The sequence below is a fragment of the Meles meles genome, chromosome 4 (genome assembly GCF_922984935.1).
Source record: "Meles meles chromosome 4, mMelMel3.1 paternal haplotype, whole genome shotgun sequence".
Classification (NCBI taxonomy): domain Eukaryota; kingdom Metazoa; phylum Chordata; class Mammalia; order Carnivora; family Mustelidae; genus Meles; species Meles meles.
The window spans coordinates 10,323,492-10,337,561 of record NC_060069.1 but is presented as its reverse complement, the minus strand read 5'-3'; the positions used below and the strand labels follow the sequence as shown (position 1 = coordinate 10,337,561).

Below are 14,070 nucleotides of genomic sequence, written 5' to 3'. Positions count from 1 at the left end.
CAGGACAATAACCTAACCTTAAACTTAAGAAACAAGAAAAGTAAACTAAAACCAAAGCAAACAGAAGGAAAGGAATAATAAAGACTGGCATGAAAATTTGTGAGACGCAGAATAAAACACAATAAAGAACATCGACAAACTCAAAGGTTGGTGCTTTGAAAAGCTCAACAAAATTGACAGGCTCCTACTAAGAAGACAGATGTCTCAAACTACTAAATTAAGGTATGAAAAAGGAGACATACCACCAACCTTACAGAAATGAAAAAGAACTGTATTTTGAACAACTGTATGCCCACAAATAAGATAACCTAAATGAAATGGACAGATTCTTGGAAAGACACAGATTACCAAAGCTGACTTAAAAAGAGCAGAAAATCTGAGTAGACCTCATAAGTAAAGAAACAGAATTAATAATAAACATTCCACAAAAGAAAAGCCTAGCACTTAACAGAGGCTTCAGTCTACCAAATGTTAAAATACTTAAATTAATAATCCTTCACAAATTGTCCCAAAGAAATAGAAGAGGGAACACTTCCCAACTCATTCAAAATTACTCTGATACCAAACCAGACAAAGATATCACAAAAAAAGAAAACTACAGACCAATATTCCTGATGAATATAGGCACAAAAATCCTCCAAAAAATACTGACAAACTGGGTGCAAAAATGAATAAGTCCATACCAATAATAAATTAAAAGAAAAAAAATGAGGGGAAAGACAGCACACTTGAGTACGCCAGAATGCTGAGGGCCTACTGGTGAATGTGGGGGAAGTACTAGAGTTGGAAAATCATCACTTGCAACCATCAGGCAAGAATCAGCAACGAATGCCAAATCAGGAAGGAAGTTGTGATGACTGACAGTGTATTTGCATGGTCTTAAAAGTTTCTTCCCGGGCACCTGGGTGGCTCAGTGGGTTAAGCCTCTGCCTTCGGCTCAGGTCATGATCTCAGGGTTCTGGGATCGAGCCCCGCACCAGGCGCTCTGCTCAGCCGGGAGCCTGCTTCCTCCCCTCTCTCTGCCTGCTTCTCTGCCTACTTGTGATTTCCATCTGTCAAATACATCAATAAAATCTTTAAAAAAAAAAAAAGTTTCTTCCCACAGGTTCCTTATTAGTTGCAAGAGATTAAAAAAACAGAAGGCAACTAGAGATGGGAGAGTCAGGCAAGACCTTGACCAGGTGATCAAAATTAACATCACCAACAAACACCGTATGTCTCTAGATGTGATACTGTGAAAATGCATCATCACATATACATATAGACATCACATATACATCACATATACTGACAATGAATAACCTGAATCTAATCAAAAGGAGAAATCGGACAAACTCTGAATGAGGTACATTCTATGAAAAAACAAAGGGGTGGAGTGAGGTGCTTGAGCACATGTGTGTGCTTGCACACACACACACACACACACACACACACACACACAGCAGGTAAAAGCCAGTGAAAACTGAATAAAGTCTGTATCTATTAACAATAAGACTCCACTGTCAATTCCAGATTTTGAGGTCATACTGGTCATATAAGATATCACTAGCAGGGAAACTGGGAGAAGCATTCTTCACTATTTTTGCAACTTCTATCACTTAAAATAAAAAGTACAAAAATTATTTTTAAAAATTTAAGGAGAGAAGTATTCTTCAAAAAATGTCAATGTCATGATGACAAAAAAAGACTATGAAGATGCTCCACATCAAAGGAAGCTAAGGGGAGAGGACAACTAAATGCTATACCAAACCCTAGACTGGGTCCTGTCCTGGAGCAGTGAAAATGTTATAAGGAACCTTAATGGGTCAAAAACAAAATTAGAATTAAAACTATAAATTATTTTATCAATGTTAAATTTGCTGCAGTTGATAACTGCAACATACAATTACGTAAGAGTTATGTAAGAGACTAGGACCTTAGGAAATATATACTGAAGTATTCAGAAGCAAAGGGCCACAATATATGTAATTTAATCAGTAAAAAATCATGAGGGTAGGCTGGGGTGCAAAAAGATGTACAGGTGGATACAGCAAGTGGAGCAAAATGCCAACCAAGTGAATCTGGGGATTCTCTTCTGCAAGTTTTAAAAATTTTTAAGTATGAAATAATTTCCAAGTAAAAAGTCAGAAAAAAACATATTTACAACTAAATGGGGTTTGTTATGGACTGAATTATCTCTCTTCTCTCCCTCAAATTCTTATATTTAAGCCCTAACACCCAGTACCTGTAACCTGACTAAATACAGGTGACAGGGCTTTAAAAAAGGTAACAAGTTAAATGAGGTCATACGTCCATTATGACTGGTGACCTTTTAAGAAGGGGCACCAAGGAAAAGACCAGGTGAAGACACAGTGAGAAGGCAGCCATCTGCAACCCAAAAAGAGTGATTTCAGGAGAAATGACTCCTGCTGGCACCTTGATCCTGGACTTCAGCCTCTAGAATGGAGGGAAAATAAATTTTTCTTTAAGTTACCAAGTCTGGGATATTTTGTCATGGCAGCCCTAGCAAACTAATAGAGGTGAATATAGGACTTTTTTCTTGCAACTTTTAGAATATTGTTCTGGAAAAGGTGTTATTAGGTGGTATTTCCCTATGGAACAGATTGTTCAAAGTGTCTTCATCAAGGTATCAGCTCAAATATCACCTTCTCATAGAGGTCTTCTCTGACCATTTTATCTAAAGTAGTCTCCTACCAACCTTTGTCATAACACTTAAAAGTCGTAATTCCATCACAGCACTTATCACTCACGAAAATTAACTTCTTTACTTGTCTATTCTCTTTCTACTCCACTAGAACATAAGCTCCTTAAGGGCACAAACTTCCTCAGTCTTTTTCAGAGCTGTACCCCCAACATGTAACAACACAGTGTCTCATACATAACAGATAATACTCAAATATTTGTCAAGCAAATGAATGAAAGATCTCCAGGAAAAGGGTCCTGCCACTTATATGACCAGAGACAGAGAATATATACCTTCTCCAAAACGAGCAGCCAGGAACCAAGGATATCCATCAAGATGGAGAAAAGTAACATTCAAAACCCAAAGAGTCTACATCAAATCTTAGGAGAGGTGGACAGATCCTACCCACCTCTTTCAAAAAAAAAAATGAAAGGGCCTATACCGCGTAGACTCTGGTCTGGAAAAAATGTGCTGAGTAAGTTTATGAAACTATAATGCACACAGAAAGCATAAATACAAACTTTACATTGACCCTTGAAATTTTAAAACTCCAACAAACTTCCAGTTATTAAATAAATAAGTCACAGGGATGTAATATGTGCCTATTATACCTCAGTTAAAAAAAAAAAAAAGCCTATAAATGATCCCAAGATTAAAAAGTGATCAAATTTCTAAGCTAAAGGAATCCTATTTATAAAATCATAATTTTAAAAATAAAAATGGTTTGCCAAAAATTTAGATAAATTCACTGGTCAAAAAAAGTCAGGACTCTGATGAATTACACTTCTAATCTTGTTATTTACACAGCCTGGAGGATAACCCTAGCTTATCAAAAAATACCCCTCAGTATTATCTTGGGACACAGATTAGTGAGCTGAATTAACAGGTTTGTAATAACAATTCTTGTTCATTACCCTCAATGAAATACATTTCTTCATTAATTACATTACTTTTCCTAAGTAATCTAAAATACAACTCAATTTACGTTTTCTTTGCAGCAATCCTACAGGGGGATAAACCCAATCTTTGCAAAATTCATGAAAAATGGCACTGATGCAGAGCTCACACGGTTATTCTTCAGGATACCATTTTCAGCCCATTCTCTTCCCAAAAGTTCATAGAGAATCTAGAATCTGTATCCTGGCTTGATGTGGTCTGGGTATGTGAAATAATGTATATTAACGCATGGTATTTTCTTCTAGAAAAGAATGGCACTGATTGCATCAAAATCTTTAAGGGGATCCCAAAAAAGCTTAAGAATCACTTTTCTACAAACTCTTTCTAGTTACAAACTCATTTCCTTAGCTACAATTACTATCTATTTCCTGGTAACTACGAAATCTCCACCTCCATCCCAATTATCTCTGCAACAAACCTTTATAACCAGTTGCCTATTGTACATTTTCTCCTGGATATCCCCCAGACACCTTCAACTCAACTAACAGAGATTTCATCATCTTCTCACCCCCTTTACCTGTTCTTCTCCCATTTCTCTTATGTCAGTGACCATCATTGCCAATCCACCCAATTTCCCACGCCAGAGTAAAAGGAGTGTTCTTGACTTCACCTACCAATCAATCACCAAGTCCTAACAATTCTACCTATTAATTATCTCTGAAGTATTCTTTCTTCCACTCCCTCTCCAATTGTCACAACTTTAAGCTTCTCAGGGTCCTATCCTTTCTGGACTATGGCAGTATACTTCTAGCTGGTTTTCCCATCTATAAGGTAGCTCCCCTGCTACCCACTCTCCGTGCTACAGTGTTTATCTAAAATATATATCTGATAATGCCCCTGTACGGTAGCATGGGCATGCCAGACCCTTTCTGATCTGGGGCCTGCTTACCTCACACTCTACACTCTATGTTCCAGATATAATAAAATACTTAAAATGTCCTCATGCTCGGATGTTCAAGTCTTTGTATAAGCAACACTCTGTGCCTGAAACAAGCTATCTTTGCCAGAGTTAGCTCCCAATCTTCTTTCAGTTCTCTTAAAATCATCCGGGTGGAGCGCTGGGGTGGCTCAGTGGGTTAAGGCCTCTGCCTTCAGCTCGGGTCGTGATTCCAGGGTCCTGGGGTCGAGTCCCACATTGGGCTCTCTGCTCAGCGGGGAGTCTGCTCCCCTCTCTCTCTGCCTGCCTCCTCTGCCTACTTGTGATCTCTGTCTGTCAAATAAATAAATAAAATCTTTAAAAAAAAAAAAATTAACTGGGTGCCTGGTTGGCTCAGTTGGTTAAGCATCTAACTCTTGGTTTCAGTTCAAGTCATGATCTATCTCATGGGTCTTGAGATTGAGCCCAATGTCAAGCTCCCTGCCCAGTGGGGAGTCTGCTTGAAGATTTTCTCCCTCTGCCCCTCCCCTAACTCACTCAAGCGAGCACACTCTCTAAAATAAATCTTTAAAAAATTTATACCATCTTCGATAAAGAGGCCTTTCCTGCTACTGACTCTCTACCCACACCATGGACACTAATATTTTTATGCTCCTATAACAGCACCCTGTGCTTATCACCACCACAGGAAATGACATTGCACTGAAATGTCCTTTTTCAATATCATATCCATCTCCCCATTAAATGTAAACACCTTGAAAAGAGGGACATAATCATCCATATAACTCTAGTGTTAAAGAAAGTTCCTTGGGGTACCTGCCTGGCTCAGTGGGTAGAGCATGCAACTTCTGATTGTGAGTCATGAGTCTGAGCACCACACTGGGTTTACTTTAAAAAAAAAAAAAAAAAAAGTTTACTTTAAAAAAAAGTACCTAATACATACAGAAGAATATAAATATCATATTATATTATATGAAATGAATATCATATTCATTTGAATAAATGAACCACTCTGCATTTCCTAGGCACTTAAACATGTCCAAAGAAAAACTGCTATATCTATCTGAATAATGAATAATGTATGAAATACCAAGAAAATAATTTTTCAACATATGGAATTTTCTAAAAGTTACAGTTCAATGTTTCAAATTAAAATACATGCGCATCCCCTCTTGGCAAATTCAACCAATTCAAATACCTGCTGAAAAGATATCCATTGCCCTCTTCAATTCTCCTCTTGTTCTCTGATTACTATTTAAGTCTACAAGTGGAGTTGAAGGATCCCTCATGTATTCTAACTCTGTGGCAAACAATCCACCATCAACAAAACGTTCAGGAGCAATATAGCAAGTTCTCCTCCGTGAAGTGTCAAAGAAATAGTTGAAATCTGCTGGGTTGTCCTCTGGAAGATAAGTGGGCTTAAAACTAGCAAAATCAGTTAGAAGGACCCAATTCCAACTGGTGACCATTACATTCTCAGTCTTGATGTCCCCATGACGGACTCCAGATTTGTGTGCTTGGTCCACAGCTGTCAGAATCTGGAAAGCAATCCAACGCTTCTCAATGTTATTTAAGAATGGACGGGTACTGATGCGATCATAAAGGTTGTCTCGCACATACTGCCTAAAGAGCATAGCTGCTTTCTCAGATGCTTTTTCTACTGCTTTCTGAAAAGGTAGACAGTTCTGTGCAGAATGAAGCCTGATTTTCAGTTCCTCCAGCTCTTGTTTATAGCTGGTTAAAGGCAATGTGGGATCCTGAATTGCAAAGACCTTCACAACCACGAGGCCTTCTCGGTGCTTCGCTCGAGCAACTTTAAAAAACCGAGTACTTCCCAGACTCTTATCATATTCAAAGTCATGGATGTCTGAGAAATAACTCTCCACAGAAAGGATCTGGGAAGGAGCAATGCCAGCAAGCTGATTTCCCATAATGTCAGCAAGCCCCTCTGGGTCAGTAAGTCAGGATATTATACCTATTTAAAAAAAGAGAAAAAAAAAAGAAGAAAAGATACAAGCAATGAAACACCATTATTTACGTGTTCTCTTCCTAAAAGATAGAAACACCATATTTCTCTTACACTGAAAGCACTGTATCTAGTCTTCTAGGCAGCCTCTACGTTTTAAACACATTTCTCTAAAAAGATCTCATTATTTTATGTTGTCCTTTCGAAGAGCTGAACTATATTTAAATAGACCCCTTCAATATTAAGTTGAAAATGTTAGAATATGTATTTTCTTCCATTTAAATTTAAAAATTAATTAGCCTTTACTATGCCTTCAGCATTGTGCTTGGGACTGTGAGGGTCACAACAGTATTATATGACACAGTCTTTGTCCATGAAGAACCTGTGGTCTTGGATGTAAGACACAAACACATTAAAAACTTAAATTTTTTTAAAAAGTAATAATAACTAAAAATAAAAACTTAAAACGGACTAAAAATCGCCTAAATCAAATCGGTCACTGAACTTAAAGAACAAGCCAAAATTTAAAAAAAAAAAAAATTTTAAAATCAGTAACTCGGGTGCCTGGGTGGCTCAGTGGGTTAAAGCCTCTGCCTTCGGCTCAGGTCATGATCTCAGGGTCCTGGGATCGAGTCCCGCATCCGGCTCTCTGCTCAGCAGGAAGCCTGCTTCCTCCTCTCTCTCTCTGCCTGCTGTTCTGCCTACTTGTGATCTGTCAAATAAATAAATATTTTTTTAAAAAATCAGTAACTCCTGGGCCCTTCCAGCCTAATTCCAATGTGCTAGTTCCCACCAGCTAACAGACGGCATAAAGTTTTTTGATGTGCAAGAACAAGGAAGAAACCATGGCAGAGACGTTAAAGAAAAGTAAACTAAAATAACACACTTGTCAAACACGGTCCAGGGTTCTCCTAGCTCATAATGTGCAGGATAAAAAAGACACTCATACACACACGACCATGCGCACATATAAACATTTACCCTAGGACTCTGAAAAGTGTCACAAGTCGGTCACTAGCTCACACCGAGGTCATGACGGATCACTTCTGGGTCTGCGCGGGATTGGGAATCAGCAGCCCGGCGAGCCTTGGACCAGCCTTCCGTATGACGGGTCTTCCTTCAAAGGCAGCAGGTGGGACGTTGGGGGAGCGAGGCCGAAAAGTGCCAATTTCCAAAAACCAAGCTGGTCCGCGGAGAAGTGAAAAACTCCTGGTGCCGCAGTAGATAAATGAAGCCAAGCTGAAGGGATGCCACGGATACCCAGAGAGTTGCCCCCGCCGGTCCTCTACTCTGCCCCGAGAGCCATGCGTTCCCGGGCCTCACCGTCCTCTCGCGCGGATCTCAGGAACCTCAAAGACCTCTACACTCCTCGAGAGCCCCACCACCAGGCGGGCAGGTGGGACCCGGATACAGCAGGAGGGTGCCAGTTCCGGGGAAATACCACTTCTTCGGCTGAGGCAGACACCTTAAACGCCGAACTCCCGGGAAAGCTGCCGGCTCTGACCTCACTTCCTGTTATAGGGCGGAAGTGACGACAGAGAAAGCTTTGAGGAAGAGAGCAAGTGGCCCGGGAGTTGGTTGCTAGGAAACGAAGGAAGGGCGTGGTCTCATTCTAAGCACCTGGAGGAAGGAAATAAATCGTTCGGTCAGTTTATTTCCTATCCTGGTGTTCTAACGTTCCCTAAACTTCTATCGTTCAGGCATCCCCAGAACGGGGTTCTTTAAGAGAATTCACAGGTTTATTTAGGAAAGTTAATATATCCCAAGTTGAATTTTTCCGGAGCTTTATTGAGATATAATTTACATACTATAAAGTACCTGTTTAAAACATACAAATTAGCGGCTTTTTATCTATTTACAGAGTGGTTCAATCATCTCTATAATTTAATTTTCATTTCCCCCCAAAAGAAATTTTGTAATCCTGAGCAGTCACTCCTCTCTCTCCCTTTCTCCTCCTGGTCCCAGCCCTAGGGAATCACTAATCTATATTCTGTTGTTATAGACTTGCCTGTTCTGGATATTTCATTATGTAGTAGACAATATGTAGTCTTTGTGACCGACTGTTTTCACTTCACATGTTTTTGAGGATTATCTCTGTTGTAACTTGTATCAGTACTTAAATTTCTTTTTATTGACAAATATTACATAAAGAGTCCACATTTTCTTTTATCCATTCATTAGTTGACGGGCATTTGGTGTGTTGTGTCTACTTTTTGGTTATTATGACTAATGCTACTATGAGCATTCCTGTAGGAGGCTTCTTGAGGCCATGTGTTATTTCTCTAGGGTAAGCATATGGGAAAGAAATTATGTAATCATAAGGTAAATCTATGTTTAACAGATTGATAAACTACCAAACTGTTTTCCAAAGTTACTGCACCATTTGACAATCCTACCAGAAATATAGGAGGGTTCCATTTTCTCCATATGGTCACTTACTGTTGTTAGTTTCTATCTTTTTTGATTATAGCCATCCTAATGGTTGTGAAATACCACATTGTGGTTTTTATCTGCATTTTCCTAATGACTAATGATGTTAATCATCTTTTTTGTGTGCTGATTGGCCATTCATGTATCTTCTTTAAAGGAGTGTCTATCAAATCTTTTGCCCATTTTTTCCCCTGGGTTATTTGTCCTTTTAGTATTAAGTTTTAAGAGTTCTTTATATATTCTGGGTATAAGTACCTTATCAGGTTTGCAAATAGTTTTTCTCTGTGTTGTCTTTTCACTTTCTTGGTGGCGTCCTTTGAAGCACAAAATATTTTAACACAAAGCTGATTTTTTTTTTTTATCATCCTTCCAACAATCCCTCCTCCCTTATTTCCCATCTCAGGAGAAAACATTACCACCCATTGGATTCCTCAAACTACAAATTTAGGAGTCATTAAGTCATCCTTGACATCTTTCTACTCTCTCTCTCTCTTTCATCCTCCCCCATTCAACATCATCATCCTGATGATGCCACATCTAAAATATGCCTTGAAGCCATCAGTTACCATCTCTTCAGGACCTAGGCCAAGCCATCATTATTGCAATATCTAGATTTTGATACCTACTCCAAAAAGGCATTCCCCACCTACAATATTATTTTTTGTACTTTTCCCATGATTTCTTCTGTGTCTTTTATGACTTCCTCTTGTGTCCCTAAATTTCTGAAGTACAGGTCCAACTTTATTCTTCCTCAAGAAGTACTCAGGTATCCCAAAATGTTAGTAAGTAATCCATTTTTCTCCCCACTTATTTTGAAATGTCATATTTACCACACACAAATTTCCTATATATATTTGGGTGGGTCTTCTGCTGAACTTTCTTATCTGTACATTGAGTTGCCATTTAATTCTCCTGCCAGTACTGTTTTAATCATTGTAAATTTTTTTCATGTCTAATATAGCTTCTGCTAGTATAATCTCTTTTAATTACAACTATAATCATAAGGATTGTAATCGTGTAATCATAAGGATGCTTCCATATTTCCAGATTCTCCCCCTTGTTTTTAGGCTAAACTTAAAAATCCTTAGCTTGGCCTACAGAACCCTGCATGATCTGACTCCTATCCGTATTCCCCATCATAACTGGCATCACTCACTGTCCTTCTCAGTCCCCCACAATAGCCTCCCTTTGCTCCTAACTTGTCAAACTTCTCTCTACCTCTCAGCCTTCACATTTACTCTTTTCTCTACTTAGAACACCCTTTCCCCCACTCTGTGGAGCAAAACTTGCTCTTCTTTCAAGTCCCAGATTAAGTGCTAATACTTCTGGAAGGTCTTTCCTGAAGTTCCCCACCATCACCACCACCATTATTATAATCTCATGGACACCAGAACTTTTTCTTCATAGCACTTATTACTGAAATCATTTCATTTGGGGAAAGAGGCTAACTATTTGTTTAAGGTCTGTTTTCACATTTGACCATCAACCCCAGGAGGTCAGTGATTGTGTAATTCCTATGCACCAAGTTTATCTTCAACAACTTGAGTAGTATCTGTGTCTACTAGAGTGGACACACAGTAGACGTTCAATAGATATTTGAATCAAGAGCTGTGGCCTTATAAAGTTTGTGACCACTAGGGCCAAGATTATGAGTTCTAGGACTAGGAATGTTCAAAATATATATAAGAATTGCTACACACATGGGGTGCCTGGGTGGCTCAGTCAGTTGAGCATCTGCTCAGGTCATGATCTCAGGGTTGTGAGATCCAGCCCTGCGTCATGCTCTGTGCCCAGTAGGGAGTCCGCTTGAGATTTTCTCTCTCTCTCTCTCTCTTTCACTCTTTCTTTACCCCTCCCCCTGCACACCTGTGCTCTCTCTCTTTCTTTCTCTCTCTCAAATAAATAAATAAAATCTTTTAAAAAGGCATTGCTACACACATAGTTATTTAACAGATAATATTTTAGGATTATGTCCGTATCTCAGATACTAAATATCATGTATGTAAGTGCTTTACACATTTCTTCAACAGAGAGCTTATGGTGTAGAAATGGGATAAATCTCTCTCAGTTTAGATCACTCTTGCATTTTCTCCATATCTATTTTTTCCCACCAGTACATTTTGTAAAGTAATTCACGAAATATTTTTCAATGCCTTCTATAGTCACTTCTATGCCTTTTCTCTCCTTTTCTTTCTTTCTTTTTTTTTTTTTTTTCCTGTTGTTAAATAGAAATTGTGGCTGCCCAGGAGGCTTTTTTAAAGGAATCTCACCCAGTTCTTTTGAGAGTAAATGAAAAAAAAAATTTTTTTTTTGGTTGCCACTGGTGGAGTAAAAAGGAGAAAGAGCCAGCAAACACCCTTCTATCCTCTAGTCAACGGCCTCTCAGCTGCATTGTGGCAATGATGGCTAACCATCCCTGCTACAGAAAATAGATGCTTCAGGAAAGCAGCTGTGCTGGAGGGATGCACCATCCCTTGCATATAAGAAGGGCTAATTGACTAGCTCTCTCCAGCAAGTAGAAGTGGAAATTATGTATTTCACTTCTAGGTCAAGGCAGTTAAGTGGTGAATGACCTTCTCTGTCCTCTCTTTTCCTTCAGCCTAGACACAGGGATGTCGAGGCCTTAGGTTATGCCAGAGCCACCCGATGATAGGGCCTGTGTCCCCAGATTATGGCCTGGAGAAAGATCACCTGTTAAATAGGAACACTCACATGGGACTTATACATAAGCAAAAGTAAACTCCTATGGGTTAAGCCAGTGAAATAGTGATATCTACTTGCCACAGTAGTCTTAGCTTACCCAACCCGTTCATCTTCCAGATCTCCAAACTTCCTTACTTCTCCTGGCTACTCACTTCACCCATGGACTTCCAGTCCTATGAGGTGTCCATGTGGACTCCCTGCAGTCCCTGCGTCCTAAGGAAAAGGAGTAAAAGGAAAAGAAAATTCCTAATGTAAACAACACCTTCCAGAGGATAATAAACATTTCCTTTTTTTTTTTAAGATTTTATTTATTTATTTGACAGAGAGAGATCACAAGCAGGCAGAGAGGCAGGCAGAGAGAGAAGGAAGCAGGCTCCCCGCTGAGCAGAGAGCCCGAAGCGGGGCTCGATCCCAAGACCCCGGGACCACGACCCGAGCCGAAGGCAGAGGCTTTAACCCACTGAGCCACCCAGGCACCCCAACATTTCCTTTTTTTGTAGATTGCCAGCTAACAGATGCAAAGGGAATTATAAGAAATTACCATTTTGGGGTGCCTGGGTGGCTCAGTTGGTTGAGTGACTACCTTCAGCTCAGGTCATAATCCTGGAGTTCCAGGATCGAGTCCCGCATCAGGCTCCACGTTCAGCAGGGTGTCTGCTTCTCCCTCTGACCTTCCCCCCCTCATGCTCGCTCTCTCTCATTCTCTCTCTCAAATAAATAAAATCTTTTAAAAAAAAAAGAAATTACCACTAATTATAGTATAGTAATTGCTTCCCACAAGGACTGTCAATGGATTCCATAATCATTGGGCAAAAGAGTGGGAGGTAAAAAGATAGACTCATGGTGCCCAAGGGATAGCTACAGATTACTTTCTACATTAGGAAGGGAGGAAATGAATATTTTATTATGGAAAATTCTGGCAGCAAACCCTTTACCTAAGTGATCAAACTTAACATCACTAACAGTAGGACAAAGGTACTTTGAGGCTCCTGATAGAATGCAATGGACAGTACACAGTATCATCCACAAAGCCTTCTTACCAAGGATGTTTAACCTGAATCTAATCAAGCCTGTAGACCTCACTGTCCAATAACAATAGCCACTAGCCATATTTGAAAATGAGCACTTGAAATTCGGCCACTCAAAACTGAGATGTGCTGCAAGTGTGTAAAAAACACAGGATTTAGAGAAACCGTGTCAGGAACCCCTCTCACTCTTGAGAACTTTTTCTGTATCTTTACTTAATAAACTTCTATCACTTTCCTCACTCTCAGTTGTCCGCGGGATTCATTCTTCCACTCCGTGAGACAAGAACCTAGTTCTCCCACTTCATTTTGATGCCAAAACCCAGAATCACTTCCACTGAAGGGAGAGTAAAAGCAGACTCTTTTCTTTTCTTTCCTGGGAGATGTCTCTCCCTTAGGTGACTTCTCACAAATAACAAAACCCAGCCCCTGTGGGCCAGTTGAAGGCGAATGGTGTAGCCGTGGGTCTTAAATCTCAGGTGACAGGCTTGTAGACAAAGGTTTAGTCAATCCCCCTTCCTCAAAAGAAGGATATTTGGCTTAATCCTACCCAGTTCTGCTTTCTGTTCATTGGCTCTTCTTAAATGGCTTACTCCCACCTCAGGGACTTTACCTATAGTAGGGCCCTTTCAATATCCAGTGAGCACCATGCCCTTTTAATTAAGGATTCATTTCAGGAAAAGTGTTGCCTATGTAGATACAAAGTTTTTTTCATTTAAAGATGTCCTTTATGTGGGGCACCTGGGTAGCTCATTCATTAAGCATCTGCCTTCTCCTTAGGTCATGATTCCAGGGTTCTGGGATCGAGCCCCGTGTTGGGCTCCCTGCTCTGCCAGAAGCCTGCTTCTCCCTCTTCCACTCTCCCTGTTTGTGTTCCCTCTCTCTGTAAAAAAAAAAATAAATAAATAAATGAAATCTTTTTTTTTAAATGTCTTTCATGAGAACTTAGTTAAGGAGGAGAATCTTTTCCTCATTTTTGCTGCCTGCTAAGATATGTTTTTCTGATAGGTACATTTTAGGTTTAATCACAGCCAGGGATCAAAACCCAAGTTATCAGCAAGCAGGATTAGGGCTATCTCTTTATATCCATTAGAGGGAGACCAACGTTTTCCTGGGCATTTATTGGGATATTTTGGGCATTAAGGAGGGAATTATGGACCCCCAGCCAATTCCCCAGTTGGTTGCATTAGCAGCTGGAACTTTAATGGGTAATATAGTTGAGGCTTTCTTGTCCCAACAACAGAAATATGAAATGATGATGATGCTAAATCTCGGGGTCTGTACCCTTCAACAGGGTCATGCTTGCAAATGGGACCTCAGGTATACGGACAGAAAAAGCGTCCAGGGGTAAGGTGAGGGAACATAATTGAATCAAAGTTTAAACTGTTAGCCTCGCTAAGCCTTTATGATTGGGCCATCTGCGGGGCCA

The 14,070-nt window shown here is 39.8% G+C and overlaps 1 protein-coding gene across 2 annotated transcripts in view; it reads right to left on the bottom strand.

Annotated features, from left to right (window-relative positions):
- Positions 1-7,972, bottom strand: part of PIK3R4 (phosphoinositide-3-kinase regulatory subunit 4) — an 88,838-nt gene extending 80,866 nt beyond the window's left edge. The window contains exons 1-2 of one of the 2 annotated variants that reach the window (XM_046003334.1): positions 7,465-7,972; positions 5,716-6,492 (exon numbers count right to left, since the gene is read on the bottom strand). In XM_046003334.1, coding sequence (XP_045859290.1) covers positions 5,716-6,448 — 733 coding nt within the window. In that variant the 5' untranslated portion in view covers positions 6,449-6,492; positions 7,465-7,972. The remainder of the gene's footprint in view (positions 1-5,715; positions 6,493-7,464) is intronic. The other variant, XM_046003335.1, reaches the window with a different exon arrangement.
- Between the last annotated feature and the right edge of the window lie 6,098 nt (positions 7,973-14,070).